The following is a 26,741-nucleotide window of genomic DNA, read 5'->3' on the forward strand; positions in this document are numbered from 1 at the left end:
GGGATCACTGGCCACGCTTAATTAAATTATTTTAAATGGCTGTCATCCCATAGAGCGAAAGCGAATTTTCATTTTACTTAATTCAAAATAGAATGTTAAAATTAAATATTCCCAAATGCAGACAGTTGCCGTTTATAGTAATTAAGGTGAATCAAAAGGTTTTACTTAAAAAAAAATCGTGGCTAGGATTCCGAATAATTACAAAAAAAACAAAATAATAACCCAGGGCAACACATATAAAAAAAAATAATAAAGAGTGTAGATATATATTCATATTAATTTATTTAAAATAAAATGCAGGTAATTTACAAACTTTATATCATATTATTTATGAACACAGGTTGTAACTTAAGATGTATCTTAATTAATATCTACGATATGGTAAAAAACTATGTTTACTAATATATTATTATATATTCATAACATTACACGACCACGAAAGTATAAATAATATTATAAAATAGTTAAAGCTATCAGTAAATATTATTGTATGTATTCTACAAATGCTAAGATTTTGTTAAAAGAGGAAAAGAAAGTAGCTACCCTCAGTGGAATTCAAACTAAATGGAAAAATGGTGTCGCTAATTTCTAAGATAGACACCCGACTCCAGACATGATTATCTGTTCAGGAAAGAGAGCTGATATTAGAAAAGGTTTTATCAACTTCACGCCTAATAAGGGAATACATATTAACCTTACTTCGGGCACACCAGACATGCCCACAATACACAAATATACACTATATAATCTACTGTGGCCCGGTATTCAGTTGATTCTAAGCTCGGCTTGGTTGGAATGTCGAGCTTAGCGCGGCTTGGAACATAATCCGTATATAAGTCGCAAGCCTAGATATCACCAGTATGATTTGAATAGAGGAATGAGTTTATTTTTCTTTGTAAAACCAAACTACTGTTTACATGAGTGTGGTACATCTATGCTTTCTACTGTTATTGAGAGAATTTCGCAATCCTTAAAAATGTCAACGACGGCAGTTTATTTCAAGAACCTAAAATATATTTAGGTGAATCAATTTTTTACGAGTTGATGTTTGATAAAGTACCTCACCTCAATCACCTGATGATTGTGGCCAACATCATAAATCAAACTCGCATTAAAAGAAACTGCAATTGTTGACATTTTGAAACATCGTGTAATGTTCCTTATCTTCCTCATCCTTTCATTACGACTAAATAATCAGATTCCTTTGTGTAGAGAATCGTGGGAGTCTTCAAGGACATTAAAGTAGTTCGTCAAGATTACAAGTTGTTTTATTTATGTAAGAAATACAATAGTACTGTTATAAGACTGACGTCTTATTCTAGTGAGTCTCTAAGTTATTCTGAGAACTGCTGATTGGCAAGTGCCGCCTCCTGGCCACGATCGGCTAGGTCTGGAATTGGACGAAACCATTCAGAAACTGTGCGTGCGCATCATCTAATTAATTAAACTTATCTTTACTGGCATTACACATCGCAATGACAGTAGTTTGGTTTTGCAAAGAAAAAAGAAACAGGTTCCTGTATTAAAATTATAGACAAACATATAATATTGGTGTGTATCTATGTTTACGACCTATATAAGGGTCTATGTGCTAAGCCATGCTAAGCTCGACATTCAAAACAAGCCGAGCTTAAAAGCAACTGATATACCGGGCCTTAGTGCAGAGTTGCACGAAGTTAGTGAGGGAATATAACATTGGTAAATCCACAGTATCTGATTTGAAAGTCAAGTTAAAAGGTACCGGAAAACGTCAAGTTTTCGAATGTTCCGAAAATCCAGCTGTTTCTTAAAGATTCCAGTAATCCTAAAATACGTTAAACCAAAAAGGATCGGTTTTTAAGTATTCAGATTGTAGAGACTATACTGTATACATAGAGATGGCAAAATTTCATTTTAACTAAAAACGCGAAAAAATATTTATGGTTCGAAAAAAGGGCATTTATAAGTTTTCTTTGCGTTTCAAGGCATTTGCAAGTGTTTCCAGTGATTTCTATTTTGCGAATTAACGTGAAAAACGTGATTTTGGCCGTATTTCAGCTAAATTATTCTATTTAGCGAAATAGGCGCGAATTTCCCGAAAATACCGGGTATTGACTGACAGGCGTACGAGAATGAAGGAGCCCACTATTGAAACGTGCGAAATGCTATCATTCAATCAGTAAAGTGCCTTTTCCATTGTTTTTTGTATTTACCTGTATTTCAAATATGCCTACTTTATTTCATTTTTGGAAGCCTGTCCTACCTCTTTTTACAATTTTGTTACTATTTTATGTGTAAATATTTAATATTTTTAATTTATACTGTACGCTGAATTTAAACGCTTTCCGAGAATATAGCGTATTTCAGAAGTCAAAGAACCATACAAATTGGAGAAGCTGATACAGTAATATTTAGTCCAGTACAACTAATGAAGAATTGAGAAAAATGCATAAGGAAGGTAGTTTCATGTGAATGTGCAGGGAAAAGTATTATGCCTACTTTATTTCATTGTTGGAAGCCTTTCCTACGATTTTTTATAATTTTGTTACTATTTTATGTGTAAATATTTAATATTTTTGTACTGTAGGCTAAAATTGCTTTTAGACATTACACAATTTGTGCGAAATAAATTACGCCTATTGATGTTAATCGTAATCTGCATTTGGTGTGTTTGTGTTCGACCCGTACTTAGAGTTTCCTTCCTTATTAATTTAATATTAAAATTAATTATTTATAATCTTTCACATGGAAATACTTGCAAATGAAGGTTAAACATATATTTTACCAAAAATACTTTAAATATGCGCTAAAAACATTCAGAAAATATTTTTTTTCTATTTTGCTACAAAACGCTAAATTATGCCTCAAAATGCTATAAAACGCTAAATTTCCAATTGTTAATGCTATAAAATCTGAAAATTAATGCTAAATTTTGCCATCTCTATGTATACATATATAAATTATCTCCGTTATATTTCTCAACATAAAATTATTACAACATCGACACAACCTTTTGACAAAAATAATTGTCTATCTTACAGGTATTTCAATGAAGACTTCAACTAGGTACAAATGTCAAGTACAACAATTAAATTTGGGAGCTACCTCTGGGCTCCAGAGTCCCACAATACTCAAAAAACCCACTTGATTCTGTGCAAAGGAGGGCGGTCCGCCTGATTCACAATGTTAACAGATCTATGACCATCTCTAAGGGACAGACAAAATGTGGGCATGCTGAGTCTATTCTACGGGTATTTTAATAGAACCTGCTCTAAGGAGCTAGAAGCATTGATCCCCGGTGCATCGGTGCACTTGCGTGAAACTCGATGGACACGAGCAGAACATCCGTTCATAGATGATGTTGGCTTCATGAGAATAGGTCGTTTCTTCGACTCGTTTTTTGTGTATGTCAGGTCAAATTTTTTTCTTCCTTCATATAATCCGGGCCTCTTAAAGATCCGCAATTATAAATCCCTTCCTACAGACTCTACCTTAATCCGCCTCATAATGCAGGCCCAACCGGGTGGTGACATAATTCCCCTGTATTTACAATGTACAGACAGAAATGTTCTTGTGTGGTGTCACGTAAAAAAAAAATTGATACATGTTAGTTGCCAGCTTCGTTGCTAATTAAAAAAACTTTCTATTTACAAAGTATAAAATAATAAATATTATATAGTTATAAATTCAGAAAACACAAATTATTATTTAAAACTAAAGCTGCTGTTTAGCACACTTATTGTAAATAAAGTAAGCGAAATAAAAAAATATTTTAGGAAGACAATGTGCCTGGGAAGTTTACTTAAAAAATAAAATGGCACTACATTCTACTTCTGAATAAAGTACCTAATGTTTGAAACCTAATACAATAAATAATACTTCTCGGCTGCCATAAATTATTGATAAATAAATACATATTGTGTTCAATAATACATTACTACATATATAAAAGAAAAATGATTAAATATAGATATCTTGGAAAGAGTCACTACATTATTTTTATGATTGATCTAAATTCATTCCATGCTATTACTTCACATAATATCAACAAGTGAACGTCCCATGGTTTTAAAAAATTAATCATTGCACACTAAGAGTCAGTTTAAAAGTTCTTACTTAACCGTTTACCCATCATGACAGATAACTATATACATATAATTTTCACTAATCTTCACCAAAATCTTCAGTCATCCGTTTCTTTATTGACCAGGTATTTGAGAGGGGAACTGTCATTGATGTAACCTTGTCCATTGACATCCCCGTAAACGTATTCCATTTCATCGACATCCTCACAATCATCTCCATTGCCCATCATTCACACATCTCTATACAGTAAACACATTTCATCAACAAAATTTTCACCACTAGAATCTTTATATCAGTCTTCTGCTTCATCGATGTCTTCGCCGTTGTCATCCATCTCATCATCGTAGACATCGTGGTCGATGGCGTCCAGGCCTTCATCGACCGTGATGGGCTCGGGTTCGGGATCCTCATCCTCCTGCTCCTGCCGGTCCCCACTGTAACGACAGTCAGGAGAGCCACATTGGCAGTTGAAACTTTTACGTTTCACGGCCCAGAACTTTTCACCATAGTCGAAACTGAAATATATTTTTAAAGTTCTGTACAGTCTGACAAATAAATGTACAAAAAAGCTAAACTCGAAACACAGTCAAACTTGGTTATAACGTGCACAAAGAAACCGACTAAATTTGCTCCTTATAGCCGTTAATCATTATATCCAAAATAGGTTTTTTAAAAGTCGTGTGTACCTACCTACTTGCCTCTACTATCATTATATTCGAAAAAGTACAGTATATTTTTAAAATACGAGTAGGTATTACTTACTAAAAAAGGATATTAGAAAAACACACTTTTTATTTCTTTAAAAAAAAAGATAAACATTGGGTTACGAACAACCTGACAATATTTAAAAATATCCTACTACCACCACAGTAAGAGGAAAATATTGCTTGTGTTGTGATGGAGGATGGGAATTGAACTTGCGACGCCTGGGTGGGACCCAAACGCGATGCCAACTCAGCTACTGACCAGTCAATCGATTATTACTCAAATTTATTATCAATGATTGTTTTAAAGATTTCGCTTTCATGCTCCTCAAATTCCAACAATCGAAGCATTATAACTATCATCACCTGGTTCAAGGCTCCCAAGAAGAATATCACTAAATTGTATATCTTATTATCACTACCTTGTGCGTACTGTACCTACCGCTTGTAAAATCGCACTTGTCATAAATAACTAGCTTGCCAGATTGCTTTGGTTTTCGGCTGTAAAATTTTACTTGTCACTAACAAGTGATGCACAACCCCCGGCCCCATTCTTGTGGCCTGAATATCAATTTTATACCAATTGACAATTGTCAATGGCTATAGAGAAGATTCTAAATGTTTGGGGTAATTCTTGAAACCCTGGCTGAGAACATTTGTTTTGGTTCATTTACGCTGCATTTCCTAAATGGAACCTGATTTGAAGAACCGGTTTGCAAAATATGAAATTCAAAAAAATCAACAGAAACCTCAACTCTTCTGTTGCTGTCAACCCCCCCCTCAACGGAAACAATCCGCTTGTAAGTCACAGCGTGTTTTTCAAAATAGGCAAAGCTCTGTTGAAAAACTTGTGCATCACTATCATAAATTCACCCCGGGCAGGGATTTAGGTACTCGTAACTAGGTACCTTCATAAACTGTACTATGAATGTGTAAAAAAAATAAAAAAGCTTATGTATGTAAATGGCACTAGTGCCGTTAATTCTAAATAAATTAATAAATAAACATATTTATTGTTTTTTAAAACAAAATTGATGTTGAGTTATAATACAAAAGAAATTCACCAATTTCGCAGTTTTTATGACAATTTTACTATGTGCCCGATGGTACAGCGCCTTTGAGGTAATTTTGCACAAAAACGGCGCTATACAAATTCAAAAGAGAGAGACAGAGGCACTATTGCGTAGTAATTTTTTTTTTTTTTTTTTTTTTATATTAACTCCACACAGGAGGCCCTGAGGAAAATAATTTCCCTCGGGGCCTATGTCATCTTTGGGGATGCTGTGTGGAGGGTCTTTTTGTGGAGAGGAAGGAGTGAACATGGGTCTTGAAGAGTCCCATGTTGTAGGAGGGAGGAAACACAGAGGCCGGCAGTTCGTTCCACAGCCGAGCTGTTGAACTCAAGAACGAATCGTAGAAGCGACCCGTTCTTGTGTGACAAATGTCAACCGTGTACAAATGTTGGGCACGCGTTTGGCGTGTATCCCGACTACGCACCGGTGCCGAAGGGATCAATGACGCTAGTTCCTCAGAGCATCTTCCATTGTAATACCGATAGAACAAGGACAGCATACCTACCTGACGCCTGTGCTCTAAAGATTGCAGTCCGTTTGTTAAGATTGGGGAATCTATCAAACGGACCGCCCGTTTTTGCACAGAGTCAAGGGTTTTTTTCAGGTATTTAGGGGCTCCGGACCAGAGATGGCTGCCAAATTCGACAGTAGGGCGCACTTGCGATTTGTACAGGGTCAGCAGTTGTGTATTATTAAAGTATCTGCGGGCCCTGTACAGTACGCCCAGCTTCTGAGAGGCCAGCTTTACTCTGGCTTCGATGGAGCCCCCATACCTGAGCTGGTCACTTATAGTTACACCAAGCATATCAATGGAAGGCCTGTTCGGAAGATTGCTTCCGTTGAAGGAGACTAGATTATCATTTAGATCCCTTTTAGACGTAATCAGACAGGATTGGGTCTTTGAAACATTAAATTCGACGAGATTATTTTTACCCCAGGAGGAAATACTCTCGAGAAAACCGTCCATTCTCTGCTTCAAAGCCCTCCGAGCCGTTGGAGTTTGTGTGCCCTTTGGGGGCCTGTCAAACAAAAAGCTATCATGAACTGTACTGTCATCCGCGTAACAATGTATCGGTGCACATGTCAAAAGGTCATTGATGTGCAACAAAAACAAAGTCGGAGACAGAACCGATCCCTGTGGGACGCCAGCATTTATAGAGTGCGAGGAAGAGGTGAAACCGTTAGCAACCGCCTGAATCGACCTATCCCTTAAAAAGTCAGCAATCCATGTACACAGGGATGCGGGAAGTCCGTAAGAAGGCAATTTGTTGACAAGTCCTCGGTGCCAGACCCGGTCAAAGGCCTTGGATATGTCTAGTGCGACCGTTTGGGTCTCACCGTGACGTTCCAGGCACCGCCCCCAAACATGCGACACATACGCGAGAAGATCACCGCACGAGCGGTTCCGCCGGAATCCGTATTGACGGTCGTTAATAATTTAATATTAATTATTATAGCAATGGTTCACATAGCCGACAATCTTACACAGGTAGTGCCATAAAAATAGGTATCCGTCCCTAATTCTTGAATAATTCCCAACTATGTTTTCACCCATTCATGTATTCAGAAGTTGTGTGGACTAAATAATTTGCTCGGTAAATAATTTAGTTCAATTTGCTCAGACCTCGTTGTAACACTCAACAATCATATGAAGTTGAGGCTGAACTAAAATATCGTTTTGTAATTGCTCATATAGCCGTAAATTTGGTATTGCCGTGATCGTTATAAGCAAGTTCGACTGTATATAATCTACTAATTGTAGTAATTACCCGAGTTCTTCCCCAGGCGGTATGTCTCGACAGGCGAAGAAGGCGATCCGGGGGAAGCGCAGGTCCCGGTGCGTGGTGTAGACTCGCACGGGCACCAGACTCGGGGAACATTTGTGGTTGATGAAGCGGGACACGTTGCCGTATCGGCGCGCGTCTATGCAGTACATGTCGCTGTCGTCCTGCGCAGGAAGGGAGACACATAAAGTAACAAACTAACAGGCAAGAAGGTAACCTGGGGGAAGCAGGTCCAGGCTCGGGGTGTGCACTTGTGGGATGTAGAGTAATTCAACATAGAGATTATACATAAAATAAAGCTAGCAGGCAGAGAATACATGCAAGGGAAGCGACTCACCTGCAAGATGCTGCCCTTCACCTCCATCTGGAAGAGGTAGGCATCATCGTGTCGGGTTCCGGCCTGCCCTGAGCCCAGAACCTCCCCCACATACTCGGCCACGAACTGACCGCGCGCGATTGGGATGGCGGCTCGCACGCCCCAGCCCCCCTTGCCCCCCCGACCCTCGCTGCAGCGGAACACCTGCAGCACAGCCTGCGACCCACGTCCTACGCAACGGTTCAGGCACTCTTTCTGCAAACAGATTGCATCAGGAACATTAATACTTATCACCACAATGAAGAACACATGAGCAGCACGATCACACCTACCTTATTGCAGTTGCAGACATCGTTGCACTCAAATATCATGGGGGGGTCGTCATAGTCAAAGTGCGGCACCAGCTTGCCCCCCGGCTCGTACCAGGACTGCACACTGATGTTGGAACAGGCGCATTGTGCGTCTGCCTGGCCACACCTGCCCGTACAATCACATCCCTAAATAAACAAACACTAAAACTTTAAAAAATACTCTGTACATCATTTATATATGCACTGGAAAGGTGCAAACGGGACATTGGATGAAAAAGAGTAGACGATAAATTGGAGAGACAATATCAACTAAACGTGTTCCTGTTTAGCATGCCAATGAACAAGCCGTTCCGATGTGGTGGTAAAAGGCTGACATTTTCAAACCAACTGTTTACCAAAAGTCTGACATTTACATACCCACGGTTTGTTACTTTGTATGAAAACACTCTCATAAAATTTTGTGGACGATATCCAAAATGAAGTACTGCTCTGAATGTAGGCATAAGTCGCTTAGCATTTGTTACAGCAAGCATTTATAAATATGTACCTATTTTTAGGTTTATACATACTATAATCGCGTTATAATATTGTCATCAACCACAAATGTTCCCCGAGTCTGGTGCCCGTGCGAGTCTACACCACGCACCGGGACCTGCGCTTCCCCCGGATCGCCTTCTTCGTCTGCCGGGACATACCGCCTGGGGAAGAACTCGGGTAATTACTACAATAAGTAGATTAAATACAGTCGAACTTGGTTATAACGATCACGGCATACATGTGGTCAATGAATGCTCGCTCCATTCATTCCCCGGCGGGATTGATGAGGTTCACATGGCGACGCCTGAGGCCCTCGACTGGCTCGCTGACCTAGATGTCCCCCTCTGACACCCCGCCATACGAAAGAAGAAGAATATTGTGATGAGCCGTGTCATAAATTGGAGTTTGTTCGCTTGGGAATTTTTAGATTTAGGCTGAAAACGTATGCAACTCCTACACACATTAGGGCTAGTAACTACTGACCTTTACATATTTGAAATTGTATTTGTAATAGGCAGTATGGTGGTCATTCATTATTACATTAAAAACTAAGTCTCACCTCCATAGATGTGATCTTCCTGTCCACCATGATGTCCGTTGTGAAGCAGTTGTCTGTGATGTAAGTGAAATCACTGTACATGTTGGCGAAATCCCAACCATTAACGCACTGCACGGGGTTTAGCTCTTTGCCATTTGAAATATCACTGCGAAATAAAAAAACATGCTCGTTATTGCATGTGTGCTGATGTTATGTGTGAAGAGTTATAATATTACATATTTTATTAATATACACAACAGAGAGAGGATAAACATTGAACAAAATTACGAATAATATTAATAATTTAAGAGATAACAAAGAATAAATACCAACCCTCCAATATGTAAACATAAATCAATATTAGTATGGAACACCTGTTTACAGTTGTGGCTCCTATGCATCTGCTTTTCCTTCTTCATATAATACAGGCCTCTTCAAGAATCACATTAATAAATCCCCTCCTACAGCCCCTACCCTAACTCGCCTCACAACGCAGTCCCCAGTGTCATTCAGCCTGAGCACGGTAGTTGACATCTTGGCTAGGGTTGGCTATTGCAGGTTGTGTTCTGCTCCCCGAGCGATGGATTCACCATACTCCCTACGTTAATGTCTCAGAGTAAGTTTGTCCCTCAGTCAAATGATGGTAACAGTTCAATAAGTGCCTTATGTGTATACGTTAAGACAAATTTTAAACTACACCGCATATTAGATGAGCTGCTGTGTTCAACACCCCTTGTCTGTTTTGTATGTTCAAACATACGTTAGGCAGACTGGCATAAAAACTTCTGCAGTCATCCAATCTTGAGAATATAAGAGTCAGCAGAATCAGTTCTTATGACACCTTCCACCACGCAATAAGCAAATATGTTGAAGATGTAAACGAACTTGGAGACGATCCGCTCTGTCCCGCCGAAAGTGGACACCAAACCCTGCAGCTGCTGGTTGACTGCCAGGATGGAGTGGCTGTTGCAGGACTCATCCTCGATCAGGTCCAGCGGAGTGTGCCCGCTCGTGTTTTTCACATTCACCTGGTACAAGACGGACAGGTTAGAGCAAGGTCTGAACAAAATTTTAATGAGAATAATATAATGAATTAGCGCAGACCCGTGATAAACCTTGGGGTAGTTACAAAGGCACTATTGTGTGCTTATATCTCGTCGAAACATGTTCCACTATTGTCACGCGAGTAGCAGTGGCGGGGACCGGATTCGGTAGTTTGCGGTCATTCGGCGTTGGAGGTCAAATTGAAGGTAAAAAAGTATAAGAAATTTTTTCTCTTCGTATCTCACCTAAATAGGGATTGTCTGAATTCTCGACAAATCAGTTCCAATTTCGAAAATTGCAATTAAAATAATTTTCTGTTAAAGATATTATTGTCTGCACATAGCGAACTTCTATTTTGACTCGACTACTTTACATTTCGTCTGTCTGTAAATTTGTTTGTGTGTTCTATGTCCGGTCAATCCTACCAACATGGTAGCCATGTTTGATAGTATCTTTTTATTCCGCGAGTGCATGAGCGTTGCCACTGTTGCGAGCTGTCAGTTGGAGTAATCAACATTATGCGGAATCCACTGTTTGCAGAACTACTAGTATTATAGATAGGTACTCTATTACTTGTTTTAATTCTCTAAAAAAACACTTTTTCACCAATTTCAAAAATGATACTTATATTCAAAGCAAAAATTCTAGAGTTCACTGTACCGGAGTTACAGATAGACAATTATTTTTAATGATAATTTACCTGGGCTCCTCGTGCCAGTAGAAGGACAATGCAGCTATAGTGATTCTGTCTTGCGCAAACATGTCTGAAACACAAAATTTCAAGGCTAGACATTAGGCTCTGCCACACATACACTTCGGAGCAGTGGTACGACGAGCCACTCCAGGCCGCCACGCAGAAAAGTAAAGTCCGAAAGTAAGGTAACGGCTTACAGCGCAGTCCATTGTGAGATTTTTCTGCATGGCGGCCTGGAGCAGCGCGTGGCACCACTGCTCCTAAGTATACGTATGGCAGAACCTTATGTCTTATATATGTGTAAGGCTAGTAGGTTATTCAATTTTTTTTATTTTATTTAATTTTTTTTTTTTATGTGACACCTCACAAGAGTGTCCCTGCCTGTGCAGTGCACAGACAGGGGAACTATGTCACCACCCGGTTGGGCGGCGTTGTGAGGCGGAGTAAGGTAGGGGCTGTAGGAAGGGATTTGTTAATGCGGGCCTTGAAGAGGCTCGGATTATAGGAGGGAGGAAAAACAGATGCCGGTAGCTCGTTCCACATACGAGCCGACTTACACAAAAACGAGTCGTAAAAACGGCCCGTTCTCATGAAGCCAACGTCAACCGTGAACGGGTGTTCAGTTCGTGTCCGTCGAGTTTCGCGCACGTGCACCGGTGCATCAGGAATCAATGCTGCTAGCTCCTTGGAGCAGGCTCCATTGAAATACCTGTAGAACAGACACAGCATGCCTACATTGCGTCTATGCATCAGAGAAGGCAATCGGTCTGTTAACAACGGATTGTCAATCAGACGGATCGCTCTCCTTTGCACAGACTCAAGCAGGTTTATCAAGTATTTTGGGGCACCAGCCCAAAGGTGGCTCCCAAATTCAATAGTTGGGCGGACTTGAGACTTGTACAGGGTCAGCAGCTGGTCACTGTTGAAGAATCTCCTAGCCCTGTACAAGACGCCCAACTTTTTGGAGGCCTGATTTACTCGGGCTTCTATTGATCCCCGATACTTGAGCTGGTCTGATATAGTAACTCCAAGCATTTCAATGGAGTCTTTATTGGGGAGAGTGCTCCCATCAAATTGCACCAGACAGTCATTGATCTCCCTCTTTGCCGAAATCAGATTAAATCAGACTTGTACAAATTAGTTTGGTACAAGTTTAGCGTAACAATACTCACAGTGGTGTGTCCCCAAAGCAGTTGGGAATGTTGACGTAGCTGCCGGCGTTAAGCAGCGCCTCCAGGGAGCGGCTACACCCTGATACGGTGGACCAGTGCAGGGCCACGTTGTTCTCCTTGTCCCGCACCATGGGGTCCGCCCCGCTGTCCAGCAGGAATCTACAATATGTGATGCTATCTTAGAATGGTGTATTAACCCTTGGAAAGCAAGGCTCTCACTGCCTAATAGTATTCTAGTGTGCCAGGGTAAAATTCCGAGCTATCCGCCGTGCGCTGGCTGACACTATTTTTGTAATAAAATACTCGTTTTTTTTTTAAAATTATGTTTTTGTAGATGTAACATGTTTTTTTTCTCTCAATTTAAAATATTGAAGAAATTTTGGGTTTTATTATATTTTCTAGCTAAAAAAGCGTTCTTCACAATAAAAATAAATCATATGAGGCTATCCTATAAAAAAATACTGTACTATGATTTTTTAAATCGGCATATGACATTTGCCACGGAATTTTTTATGCGCTTTTCAAAAATAGAATCAATATGTCTGCAAGTGACGAAACACTATTTCCTTGCGAATAAAACATAATTTAGTTTGCTAGGAGAATTTTTAAGGTTAAAAATACAATAAAATCGGGGCAAGCGAGGTGAACTATTAGCAAATGTGCTACAAATTCGCCAGCATACAACGGGTACAAATAACCGATATTGATAAAGTAATGTTGAATTTGACAGCTTAGTTAGTGAGGTATCATTATTCTTAGTTGCAGATATGAACATACTAGGCCCCCTGCGCATTGGTAAAAGATCAAGGAAAATGGGAAAAATCGGTGCTGGATTTTTGACTGCTATGCTGACCTGACAATGCCGACATTGTTGTTCTCGGCGGCCCACACGAGGGGTGTCCAGCCGCCATCATCTTGCTGGTTGATAAGCAGCTTGGAGACGCCGCGCTGGTTCTCCAGCAGGCAGGCGTACATACGTGCGTCGCTGTTCTTCGCCGCTAGGTGAAGTGCCGACACCCCCTCAGGACCCTGTAGAAAACATTTTCATATAAAGCAGGTACAGTGTAGCTTCCTTTGTTATAAAAGATAAAACAAATACAAACAAACTTATTATTTACCGTTATTTCAACTAGTTTCAAACAGGTTTTTCTATCAGGGGTGGCTGTTCCCTTAGGTCAAATGAACATTGGCCCCCCATAATTATAAAATGACAATATTGCTGTCATAAACAGAAAGGCAGCTAGGATTTGCAAAAAGTCACATTCTGATATACGAGACCTTTCACCTGTTAAAATAAAAGAACATACATGAGAATGTGACTTTTGAAAGTTCGTAACTGCCTTTTTACTTACGACGGTAGAATAGTTAGTATAAAACATTACACAAATCAAAACAACTGGTCATTTGGGCGCGGTCAGTACTTGGATGGGTGACCGCTTGGTCATGTACTAATTTGAATACCACAAGTAGCGGGCAGCGGCAGCGGTGAGTGGCGACATCAGATTTCTATTAGAAACTACAGTTCTGCATTAGCTTGAGTATTATTTTACAACCGAACAATCACATGAAAATTTCAGATGTCTACACTGAAAAAGGACCGGTGCCTCTTCGGCAATGGAAGAAGGAAGATTTTAGAATAATATCTGACAGAACGGACAATCTCCAGAAGGATAGGTGAACACTTCAGAGCATGTAAACTCGGCCACCCTGACAAATCGGCAATTGCCGAGCATTTCATTGAAACCGGACATTACTTTGGATTTGTTCCTGAGGTCCTGGAGAGACCCAAAACATATAGAGGACGACTAATTACGGAGGCAATTGAAATTAATAAAAATCCCGTAAATATTAATAGAGACGATGGAGCTAGGCTCAGTAGTTCTTGGTATCCGGTAATTGACGGCTACACCAAAACTAAACGCAGAAAACCATTTAAAAATTATATGTTAATGTCAGCTCTTAGAGGGTTGGAGCTGGCAACACGGTATTGCATCTTCATACTTAGTAATAATTACTTAGTCTTAGATTTAGTCAGGTTTAAAACATAAAAAACTAAAGACTTACAGCTACAGAGGGCAGCAGTAGCTAATTTTAATAAATATTATAATATAATTTCTTTTCTATGTCTGTACGCGCTATATAATAAATTAGATGGCATTATATTTTCTGCGCAGATGCAATTTCTTTTTTTTCATTAAAAACAACCGCTAAACTGCCAAAGCAGTTTTTCAGCAGGTCAATTTTACAATAATAATGATTAGACTAAAACATAAAGATAACGAGAAATTACAATAAAGAAAATAGAGATAGAAGAATAACATAGACAACATGCTCATCGGCGTATACACACTCATATACACATTTGTACATAATACAGACATACTCAAAAATATTACAACAATTTACCTACAATAATAATATTATGTGTGATTAGTTTTGAAATGACAATATGCCTAGTTCTTAACGGAATGTCATTTATCCAGATCCTACCTATCTCCAAACATCTTCATTGCTGGAAAAGGATTTGAAATATAGAACAATAGCAAGCAAACTGCAAATTCTAATGCGTTTATTTGAAAAAAAATGTTTTGAGTTGATCATGTACATTGAAAAGAAGGAAGTATTGAAAGTGTTTAATATCGTTTAAGGATTCATTCATTGTATTGTCGTGGAACTCTTATAAATTATATTGTGATGTGTGCTGCTTCTTGGTAAGTGATTGGTCTCCCTTTTTTGCATACCTTGTTTCATCCCTAAACGTATGATAACCCAATTCCAACAAACATCATTAATTTAGCTTTGTTTTAAATTCATTCACAGTCCACATAATTCACGTTCGTCTGAAGCTGTAATTGGGAAGCAGTTTCGGATGCAACAATCTGCATAAAATCATTGGATAATAATGTATAGGTACTTTGAGACAAGATCAATTAAAAAAGTCTTGATCTATTGTTGCAAATTGATTAGCTTTTTATATTTATGGGCATTGTATTAAATATAGTAAGTACAAGATAAGTAAATGTTTATTGTACGTATTTATTTGTAATTTTTGTAATGGCCATCCTTATCTTGTGTTGTGTATGTGATCTACTTTTTCTTTATATAATATGGAATCAGACAATAGGTTTTGGCATTCAATTTTAAAACATAATATCCCTCGAACAGGTAATATATTAACGCACTCATATAATAATTTTACATCTCTTCGAAGTGCATTTGGTTAGTTTGAATGTAACTTATATTTGTCTTGCACGAGTTTCCTCAAGAAGTTATTTGCAAAATGAACAAAGTTTGGGTCATGTCTATGATAGAGACAGCACAATGAATATTATGTGTTTGAAAGATGTAATAAACGCAGGTCCATTTTGTATTTTTCATGCGAACAAAGGTTGTTTTAAATTTGGACTGTTTGAGATTTCATTTGCTGAATTTAGTTGATGTCACATTAAAAGAAATAGATAATTATTTCCACAATTATTATGATTAATTTTCGACAGACATAGAAGAGAGGTTGGTTTGAAAAAAAGTTTAATTTTTCAGTGGGGATAGAATAAAGTAACCTTTAAGCTGACATCGCAGCCGGCCTTGCAGAGGTATCGCACCACGTTGTAATAGTCCTCTTTGGTCTCCTTGATGGCATCCTTAATGAGGATGATGGTCGGATCGGTATCCACGACGGACGCGTTGTAGTCCTTGTGACCGAGGCTCGTCATCTGCAATCAACATTATATAAATGTCAATAGTGATTGGTGCACCCGAAACTGCGTTCGAACCGCGTGAACGTAAATTAAGGAAAAATTCAACGTGGTGGTAATAAGGAAACCAATAACTGTAGTGAAATTCCATATAGAATAATATATCATCAGTCTGAAACAATACATAGTTCTTCTCACAGCTTTCATTGAGAGTTGTTGATATTATCTTCGAAATGTATTCTTTCCTACAAAATTATTATTATTCTTTAATGAACAGGCAGCATTCTGCTGATGCGCTCATATCCGATTTCTTCTGCTTCTTTTTCAATATGGCTATAAAGTAATGATGTGGGCAGGTAGGGAATCGGATAAGATACATCAGAGTAATGACTTAATATGATAAATTTCAATTTATAAATCCAAAAAGTAATATTTTATCAAATTCGGCCATTTAAATGACTGCATCTTGCTACTAAAACCAGATATCTGGTGGATCACAGAGGCTGGCAGTGAAAGAAGAGAGCAGGTATAGGTTATCGATGAATCTGTTAATTAATTGATGACCTGCCCCTCGAGGTCCCGCACCCGCTTGCCGTAGCCAATGATGGCCACCATGAGAGGGGTGCGGCGTTTGGTGTCGAAGCCGTCCAGTTGGCAGCCCAGCGCCTTGAAGATGTGCAGCGCTGACAGGTTGAGCTCCCGGGCCGCCAGGTGGAAGCACGTGCCGCCGTCCGCCTTCAGAATGGGCTTCCTCGGATCCTCACCGCCCACTGGAAACAACATCTCGTGTTATTATTATTATAATGAGCAGGAAGCATTCTGCCGATGCGCTCATATATAATTCCACAATAAGTTTTTAAATTAAAAAATAAGTTAATCCTCTTTTCAAATCTCTCTTCAAATAAGAATCCAATCGAGCTTTAAATCGATTTAAATTTGTAGCATTGTAAGCAACGACATGCTGAGGAAGTTTGCCAAAGGTATGCCAAATTAACACTATCCCGGTGCGCCGCAATGCAAAATATTTGATGTCACGTGACGGGAGATTGATGAATGGCGCGGCCAGCCGGTCTTAGTGCACAATAAGGATGCAAGTTAAATGTTATTTATTATGTTATTATTATTATTAAATGTTAAATACCAAAACATAGTAGTTTTGGTATTTTTTTTTTTAAGGGTGGATGCGGTTTACACCTAGTTTCCGTGAGCCTCAAGCCATATGCCCATTGTGCTATCTCCCATTTTACCTCAATCCTTTAACAACAACCCAGTTCCTTTAATAAAGTTCACCAGGGTTGTCATGGGGTATGTGGCTATGTCTTCTGGTTCCACTGTATGTCTCCCCAGGTATCTGAGCCTAGTTCCCACCAGGGCAGGACATTGCCACCATAGGCATCTTCACATTTCCTGCATCTATTGGTGTTTTCCACTCACAATATCTGCATGTGTCTCCTGAGATGGCTAGTAATAGCAGTAGTTGTAGTAAATATTTGTACATTTTTATTTCCTTCTACCCACATTTCTCCAACCGTTTGCTTAATGGCATCTGTAAATGTACTATTAAAATGAACAGATTTTAATATATCTATACTTATGTTTTCGTATTTCAAATTCAACCCCCATTTACATAAGACACTATACATATTCCTTAGTTAGTTTTAGGAAAGCATGGGCAAATGCCGTGTTGTCTAAGCGTATTGTGTTAGCTTTTTCCATAACAGTAAGTGCATTTTCTCTTGGATTTCTGAACGCGTTGAACCAGTTGAAAAGACCACGAACCGCCACTGCTCTCGACCCATCACCTTGCATCGCATCGGAACTCTTGGATACACCGACTCCCAGATTCCTACCCACCCCTCATACCCTTTTCCTTTCCAGAAATTCATCTTTTTCATTTCCTAAAAAAAAAACCCTTCACACAACATCCCAAAGATGACATAGGACCTGAGGGAATTTTTTTACTCAGGGCTTCTGGACATTCTGTGTTTGTGGGTCTTGAAGAGAACCATGTTGTAGGAGGGAGAAAACACAGAGGTCGGCAAAAAATTCCACAGCCGAGCTGTCGAACTCAAGAATCAGTCGTAGAAACACAAAACACATTCTCATGTGACTTATTAAATATCATATCACACACATTCTTCAATTAAATATCCCTGTCGAAGACTTAAAATACAATTTATTATTAAATACTCTAAAAATACATACATTAGAAGATAGACGTAAAATAAACGATTTAACGAATTATTCAAAATACTTAACTCTAAATTCGACTGTTGTGAACTCCTGCAACTTATAAACATACATACACCCACAGTAACAACATGACAAAATACAATATTCTACAGCAGCACACATAAGCGTAACTACATTGCCCACTCTCCGATACAACGACTTCACACCATGGGAAATCATTACTTGGGTGATGTTGACATATTCAATACCAACTTGGCAAGTTTTGTGGATCATTTAAAACATTTATTTCAACCATACTATGCAAACCTACAAATAGCTGTAATTTTCTGTTTTTGTTTCTTGTGTTTGTATGACTTGTTGCACAGCTTTTATCAAATGAAATTTTATTCTTATTTTTTATGTTTCAAAGTATCTGTCAAATTAAAATTATACTACCAACCATGTAAAAGCCCTCTGAGCGTTAAATAAAATAAATAAATGTGACAAATGAAAGATGAGTAAAAATGTTGCGTTCGTGTTTAGCGTGCTTCCCGACTATCTATGAAGGGATGAAGGGATCAAGGAAGCTAGTTCCTCAGAGCAACTTATATTGAAAGACCGGTAGAACTAGGACAGCATTCCACATGATGCCCCTGCTCTAAAGATAGCAATCCGTTTATTAAGACAGGGATCCCCTACCTACCAAATAGACCGCCCGTTTCTGCACATAGTCAATGATTCGTTTGTTAGGGAGATTGTGACTCCAGATTAGAGGTGGCCGCCAAATTCAACAGTGGGGTGCACTTTGATGACAGTGTCACATTTTACATGTTGTTACATTAGAATTTCTGTTAAACATCGCAACCTACATTTAACCTGAGAAACTGACATAGCCTCACCTATAGCGGCCAAAATAGCTTCAATGGTCGCATTCTTCGGCAAGCAGATGGCCTCATCCAGCGACATCCTCTCCACCTTGTCCTCCTTCATCAGGATCTCGTCGTAGTCTATTGGCTTGTTCTTGTTCTCTTGCAACCGGGCCATCTCCAGGATCATGTCGGGGACTAGGTCGGGCGGCAGGATGGGCAGGTCTATGTCCAGGGCCTCAATCATGGCGGCGACCCTCTCCTGTTCCACGTCTATACTCTTGGCCGCATTCAATGTCGTGGAGTTAAATGACATTCGAGCACTGGAAATAAATAAAAAATAACACTGAAAGGCGCTGTTAATTCCTAACACGTAACAGTCCTAACACATCGTTTTATGTTATCAACTAGTTTTGTATGTTGTGGGCATATTGTATGCCCTAGGTAAGGACAATTTTAACTGCTTAAGGACTACGCCCGGAATACGCTATTATGTGCGAAAATTCTCACACACGAGTCAACTCGGGCAAACTTTAACCGCAGAATAGACCACTCCCGAATATACTCGGGTAAAAAAAAACTATTTATGGTATGAGGAAGCAAGACAAAAGACAGCTGCTATGATTTAAAACGATGTACCACCCCCCAATCTCAGCAAATCAGGTGACATCACGCGATATTAGTAGTGCGCAGTATTTTGAGTATGTAATGAAGTTGGGTGTTTTTTGTTTTAATTACATGATTCAATTTCGATATTTTTAGGTTTTTATTTTATTTTTTTGTATTTATAAGGCATTATTAATCAATTAGGGTGAGTAAAAATGAATATATTATGGCTTTTATGAAGGATATTAAGTAAAATTCATTCATTCTTTTAAAAAAAGGTGTTTTTTCAATTTTTTTATGATAACTGTTAATTTTTTTTTTACCTTTCTCTTGAACAGATTTCAATCAATTTCAATGGCCTGTATGGGACCTAGAAGTCCAAAAGGATTATCTGTTCAGTGATTTGATGAAATTTGCGCAGATATTTTTTTCATTTTTTAACGGCTCCCTACTAACAGCCAGAGCCTGTATCTCCGATTGGGGTATGTTGCGGCTGAAGAGAGTAGGGATGGAAGAAGAAGAAGAAGGGAAGAGGAAGGTGGATGAGTACTTGGCTATTCAGATCTGGTCAATAAACAATATAAATTAAAGTAAAAGGTTTTTACCCCTTCAAGCGGTATGGCAGGAGAGCATTGGGCGCTGTGCACCGCATCTCAACTTTCACCTTGAAGCAGCATGTGTTCCTGGGCAGCAGGGTGTCCTCCAGCAGGCCGCAATGCGGGCAGCCGGGCTGTACTCCATAGGTCTCCGTCTGCTGCTGTTTCTGCTGCTGAGGCTCCGGGCCAGGTGGCAGCAGCACCGACACAAACGGCAGCCCGCACTCCCAGTGGAACAGGTGGCCCAGGTTGCATTGGAAGAAAATGCCCTGGACAAAATATTATTGTATTAATTTATCAGAGACAGATACAAAGCAGAGATGAAAACTGAACACAAGAAAGTTTTCATATTATCCGGTGTCACTCTCATTACCCTTGTCCGGTGGCATAGGTACAATTGTAACTTGTGGTCCGTCAGAAGTCTGAAATTGTATTCTCTCTTATTAAACAAGTATTGACTGATAGAGAGGCCTAAACTCAGCTGGCTGGAAGGTGGTGATAAACAATATCTCTGCCGTAGGTAACCCCAAGTTGTCATTTGGTGACCTAGCAGGGATTTTCTTTTTTTAATGTGAGACTATGGCATCCCCAATCGTGGTATGTTGTGAGACTGATGGTAATGGTAAGTACCTGGCTATTCGGATCTGGTCACCAAGCACGGCCAAAGCCATTTCAAGCAACGTTTCAATTCTGAATGGTAGTTTTACAACAGAGCGATGCTGAGAATTCTTGTGTTAATTTTTTTGTAGTAGTCTTAAATGTGATGATTTGAACTTTGCCGAGGTTTCCACATCCCTGACAAAAGAAAATTTTGAAAGCAATATATGAACAGAAAACGGTGACCGTGTATGACATCAAAATGACAATTTAACACACCTCCAAAACGTGATGAAACAAAAACTAGGTTAAATAGGTTACATAGGTAACTATTAAACGTAGTTTTTGTTTCATCACTTTTGATGACTCTATATTACTTTTTGGAGGTGTGTTGAATTTTTATTTTGATGAAATATCATGGAACCACAGAAAACAGGATACTAGCGGCATCTAACGAAAATTATCAAACGCTAATATAAGCGTTATTCATAATAAAAATATTATATTAGACTTTCCTGTTAATAAATAAAATACAGTGGCTTTTGGAAATTAAAAATTAAGACATTTGACTCGGAATTTTGGGTTGCACTTTTTCACAGACAAAAAATCAATGTTTGCAAGTGACGAAACAACAAGCGAGAATAATATATGATTTCCTTCCAAATTTTAGTATTCTAGGAGCATTTTTAAGGTTCAAAATACCATAAGGTGCGGTGAAGTAGTGGATTTCTTGGCACACTATAAGTTGTAGGCTGCTTGCTTCGTTAGTTGAACATACCTGGGTGCAGTAAGCCCCACAACTGGCGCAACAGTGGTGCAGCAACAAGCGCTGGCGATGCATCTCGCAGGCCAGGAAGTATGGGGCGCGGTGACCGGAGCGCAGCAGGGGCTGGTTGCGGCTTGCCGTGCGGTTGCAGCCTAGCGCGCGCCCTCCTACCCAGTCCACCGCCTTGCACCAGTCGCCAACTGTGGCAGACAACCTTCATCATTCTAATTATACACTGTGTTTCCTCCCTCCTACAACGTGGGTCTCTTCTAGACCAATATCAATCAATCATTCCGCCCTCTCCTCAAAAAGACCCCTCACCCAGCATCTCCAAAGATGACAGGCCCTGATGAAAATTATTTTCGTGTATGGAATTAATGTAAAAAAATAAATAAAAGGAAAACAAACATTCCCAGGAACAAAGATTTATTAACAAAGCACTCTTTTTAGGGTGAATTGCCATTTACAAAAAAAATATATATGTATATTTTAACAATTTTAGTATAAAAAAAAAAACAGACAATGTTTAAAATTCTCCTACTACCATCACACTAAGCAGAATATGTTTCTTGTACATTTAGCTAGAAGAGGATTGAACCTGTTAAACGACAACTGTTGATTGACCACCAACCTTGTTCTGCTGAACAAACTTTTTAATTAAATTCTTTATTATTTTTAAAAGCATTTTAAAACTGAACAATTTTAGAACGATTTTAAAGATATTGCAGTAATAAATAATGCAAGACGTACAATAATATATTCCTTATGTTGTTATAAACAAGAGAGAGAAATTGAAGTGATAAAAAACGAGGTATACATTAAATTTGTAGTATAAATTATTAAAGCAGTAACAAAACTTTCTGTTAATTGATGCAAAATTCAAGAATAAGATCCAAAACAAAAATGATCTGCTATCTGACGTGAAGTTATCCGCCCACCTGAGAAGAAGCTTCTTAGTTAGCTCAACCTACCTTCATCAGAGGGCTCAGCGTAGACATTGGAGGGAATCTCGCACAGGCAGGCCTGAAGTCCTGTCGAACTGCCCACCGGTTGGTTGGCTGTGGATAGATTACCTTCCAGCGGATTGACCGCCCTACAAAAGAGATTTACATATTAGTGACTTTGGTATTCACCCTTCAAGGCGCTCTTCACTTTGTATCCATTCACAGTTCAATAGTACAAAGGTTCATTTATATTATATCGTTGGCTTACAACTAAAATCTACTAAGTGCAGACTTGATAAAGCAACCGACTGTACAAAATATAGAAGATGTATAAAGCTAAGCTGTACCGTACTAAGTGGACAAAAAAAAACCTTAATCCGCTATAAATGTAATTTATCAGAAACACGAAAATCCATAAAGCGCATCGGGTGAATTCTTGGCAAGATTTAGAACGGTTCAAACAAATTATCCCTTTTTAACAGCTGATGTTAACGGACGAATATTTGAATCTTTAAATAGCATTTACTAAGCATTCTGTTTTATGGACTGGATTCGGTGTATTACAGATGTTAACTGACGATACTATGGTTAAACTTTTACCCGCGGTTGACATAATATGTGATTTGTAAAGTTAAGTCCATGGCGTGGCTGACGGATACGTGTGTAATAAAGTGTCTAATTCAATCCGGGTTTAAATGTGGTTTATTCTTAATTCCTTTGGCATCTGTTGTAAATCAAGAAGAAATATCGCCGATATACGAAAATAGGCACCATCTCACGCCATTTAATCAATACGTATCTATATCCCTGTGGCTTCGGTTGTGTTTTCTTAATTTTATATTTTGTCTTTATCATAAATTATTAACATAATTTTAGTACGGAATGCGTTCATGTTTATGTTATTGTAATAAAAAAATAATGGTTTCAGAACAAGAAAAATGTTTTAAATGATAAATAAAAAAGCTTTTAAATCGAGTATTAATAAATAATCATATTATATGCAGCAATGTACTGATGGGAGGGGGGGGTTAAAAAGAGTGCAAGACCAGCATAAGATATTGTAAATAACACAATGGTTACGCACCACGCACTATTCAGAGCATTTCCCTCGACAGTTGCATTATTTCTCGTGGCCGAACTCTCCATCTTGGATCGCTTCCTCGTCATCCTCACGGGGGGCTGTGAATCCGTATCGTCATTATAAGGACATTTTGACTCTATCGGTAGATTGCCATCGTTTCCGATGAAATTCTCAGACAAGGGTGGTGCATCAGTCGGTAAGGAACTGTAATCTTCCGGAATCGTATCCATGTCCTCCAGTTTTATGGTAAACTTGGACAGCTGGACGATGGGCAGATTGTCCTCGATGTCTGAGGAGACTTTCCTCTTTCGGTCCTTCCTAGAAAGCACTTCCTCTTCCGAATCCTCGTTGCTGCAGTCCCTCTCGGCCAGGACGTCTTCCAGATCGTCTAGTTTGTCGAAACTCTCCGCTTGGCTTAGTGAGCTAAAATGAAATATAATATAGCCTTTTTACAAATCTGATAATAGATGCATTGACCGTGTTCATGTGTAGAGTATAGAAGAATAGTGAACTCACCCAAAATCAAAGCTTTTGCTCCTGGTGTTGAGATGTTCCACAATAGCTTCCGTGTTAGTGGAGTCCATGGTAGATTCATCAGTAACCACCTCCCTGTCGGGTAAGCCCGGTTTCTTCTTCCTATCGGTGACGGCCTTCAGACCGAGTTTCTTCAAATGCTTCTTCTTCAGCTTGTGCAATCTTCTCTTCTCTCGTTCCTCTTCTGTGAAGAATGCCTGCATGTCAGAGTTCTCATCTGTGATTGCATTGAAATCTTCGTCGAATTTCTGGCACCTTAAACTGAGCAGTGATTGGGCTTTGCCTGTATTGGATCTGTTTATCTCATCCATGGATTGGTTCCTCGCTGTTTGCTTTACAGCTTTTTCACTATCTGCAGATTTCTTTTCTTGAATTTCCGCGACAAAAGTTTTCCTTTTCTTGTTTTTATCTGGGGAAGATTTAGGCGCAGTCATGATGGATATTTTATTTGGTTTTTCCGGAGAGCGTTTGAGTCGGGATCTGGTGACTTTGAACTCCTCCGGCGGTAAAGGTACTTCTGTTGAGAGTGCGAGCCTGGCAACATTTTGAGTTTCAAAACCCATTCGAAGTTCTCTGTTTGCGAGGACCTTGGCTGTTGGTTTGATGCGGCGAGACAGTCTGGTCGTCCCGCTGGTTGACGGTTCGTTATAAAACTTTTCTTTTCGAGCTATAGCGTTGGCCAATACATTGTCTGTTTGTTCTTTAGGCCTGTGGCGAGTGGATCTTTTGACATTGCCATCCTTGACCACCGGCGGAGAATCTTCAGAGTTAGAGTCCGAAGGAGCGGCGCTGGTGTTGCGTTTGTTACGCCGCGAGCTCGGTGGTTGGAGGTTAGCGCTATCGTCTGATTCACTATTAACTACTTTTGCTACTTTATCGTCAGTCTGATTCTCTGCATGTTTTTCCACTGTGATGGATTTCTTCTTGTCATGGATTGAAAGATCCGGTATGCCGGTCAGTGTTACTTTATTTCTCAAGGATCTGCGACTAGTGCTTGTACTCTCCTCGCTTGCTTTTTCATTATCTGAAACAATTTTCATGTTGGTACTGCAAAGGCCAGTTTTCTCCGAGCGGATGGTCAAAACGATACGAGGTTTGTTTTTTGGATCTGCTGAGGAGATTTTCTCCGAGATGCTGATTGCATCAACCTTAGGAATAGAGTCGGACACTTCATCAGTATCGCTCGCGTGTTGATCCTCACTTTCTCTAGATTTGGTTTTTTTGCGTGACTTTTTTTTTGGGGTGTGTTTAGATTTGTGGTGCTTGCTAGATTCAGCTGTTCCTTCTTTCTCCGGAGTGCTGCCATTGCTCGCTGCTTTAGGTTCTTCAACTTCCACAGCTGTTGAAGGAGTAATTTCTTCTACTGGTGGGATAATTTCATCTTTAGCCTCAATAGACTCTGTAAGATGTATGACTTCCACCAAGCTATCAGCCGCAACATCTATCTCTGGTATTATCTCTCCTATAGCCGTATTTTCAACAGGAATCAGTGGTATAATATCGGGATCTTCGGTATACAAAACATAATCAGGAACATCTTCATTCTCCGTTTCTTCTTGATTTTTAGATGCAAAATCCGTTTCATCAGTAAAGATTTCTATATCGGGCTCATCAGACCCAATGTTTATATCGGTGTCTTTGATAGTCAATTCGGAAGCGAGGTTTGATGATAAACTGTTCAAACTAGATGTAGATTTGCTTAATTTTTTGGCAGTAGTAGCTTCCCTAGAAGTTCTTCGTTCAGAAGGTGGAGACTTTTTAGGTTTGTTCTTCTTTGGTTTGTTGAAGACAGATTTCATTCCACTGAGAACTTTGGAGAAGATGTTGTCTTCGGTAACCTCATCCTTATTTAGAGCGTACAATTTTGAAATCTTGTTTTTGTCTGGTGTATCAACTAATTTGATTATTTTTTGGTTGGAATGTTGGTTTGACATTATGAATTTTGGCTGCTTCCCACAACGAAAGCCTGAAAATAAGAATACGTTTTGAACTATTGGAGCACTCTGGTATTTTTCTTCTTCCTCTTCTAACCTTTGCTGGAAAGGCTAGCTGAATGTGACAGACTTCTGAAACTGAAGTGAAACAAAATTCAAATGTCGGCCCCTGAAAGTGATGTTACTTTATTGAGGTTATTATTTTTATGCAAAGGCTAAACTCTTCACCTATTTGGGAAAAAATACGCCCATTTTCATAATGTCAACAATTAAATATATTATACTGTGATAAATATTTTACGCTAATTAAAACATAAATAAGAAGAAGAATTTACAAATAAATTAATGTTTTTTATTGTATTGTTGTGAAGAAATGAGGCTTACCTTCTTATTTACTTATTGAGAAAATTATTGTAGGCATTGAGATAATGTGTAATAAACCATTAAGGATTAAATGTACGCAAATAAAATCAGAGGTAAATTACGCCTTCCGAAAACTATGTATTTTTATTATGCCAAAATATAATTGTTTTTGATCGACTTGACGGAAAATGCACAAAACTGCATACAAAATGCTTATCTTTTCTCTGCTTTTCTGCTTTTGACATTTGTGCCAAGTGCTGCCATTATAGCTATTGCAGAATATAATATATTATTATTATTACAGGAAAAATATTCTGCCATTATCAATATATAATTTATTATTATTCGA

At 39.0% G+C, this 26,741-nt stretch overlaps 1 protein-coding gene across 1 annotated transcript; it reads right to left on the reverse strand.

The window, feature by feature from the left end:
- Nucleotides 1-346: 346 nt before the first annotated feature.
- On the reverse strand, nucleotides 347-26,597 carry G9a (histone-lysine N-methyltransferase G9a). The gene is made up of 18 exons (XM_089643050.1): nucleotides 26,414-26,597; nucleotides 24,078-26,061; nucleotides 23,565-23,984; nucleotides 22,508-22,629; nucleotides 21,549-21,736; nucleotides 20,183-20,442; nucleotides 19,005-19,294; nucleotides 16,498-16,703; nucleotides 15,799-15,951; nucleotides 13,092-13,267; nucleotides 12,239-12,397; nucleotides 11,073-11,136; nucleotides 10,214-10,356; nucleotides 9,350-9,494; nucleotides 8,275-8,439; nucleotides 7,964-8,197; nucleotides 7,612-7,790; nucleotides 347-4,580 (listed from the first exon to the last, which is right to left on the reverse strand). The coding sequence occupies exons 2-18, from the start codon at nucleotides 26,027-26,029 to the stop codon at nucleotides 4,358-4,360; spliced, it is 5,079 nt and encodes a 1,692-aa protein (XP_089499176.1). The 5' UTR covers nucleotides 26,030-26,061; nucleotides 26,414-26,597; the 3' UTR covers nucleotides 347-4,357.
- Nucleotides 26,598-26,741: the final 144 nt, after the last annotated feature.

The sequence above is a fragment of the Hesperophylax consimilis genome, chromosome 19, assembly GCF_061612785.1.
Source record: "Hesperophylax consimilis isolate HC1 chromosome 19, BYU_Hcon_1.0, whole genome shotgun sequence".
Classification (NCBI taxonomy): domain Eukaryota; kingdom Metazoa; phylum Arthropoda; class Insecta; order Trichoptera; family Limnephilidae; genus Hesperophylax; species Hesperophylax consimilis.

Excerpts from the sequence above, each read along its gene's own strand:
- G9a (XM_089643050.1), bottom strand. The coding sequence starts at position 26,029 with ATGTCAAACCAACATTCCAACCAAAAAATAATCAAATTAGTTGATACA. Across the intron at positions 22,630-23,564 it reads AATGCTCTGAATAGTGCGTG|GGCGGTCAATCCGCTGGAAG; the intron begins GTGCGTAACCAT and ends TCTCTTTTGTAG. Across the intron at positions 11,137-12,238 it reads TGCTTTGGGGACACACCACT|ACATGTTTGCGCAAGACAGA; the intron begins GTGAGTATTGTT and ends TTTGTGTTTCAG.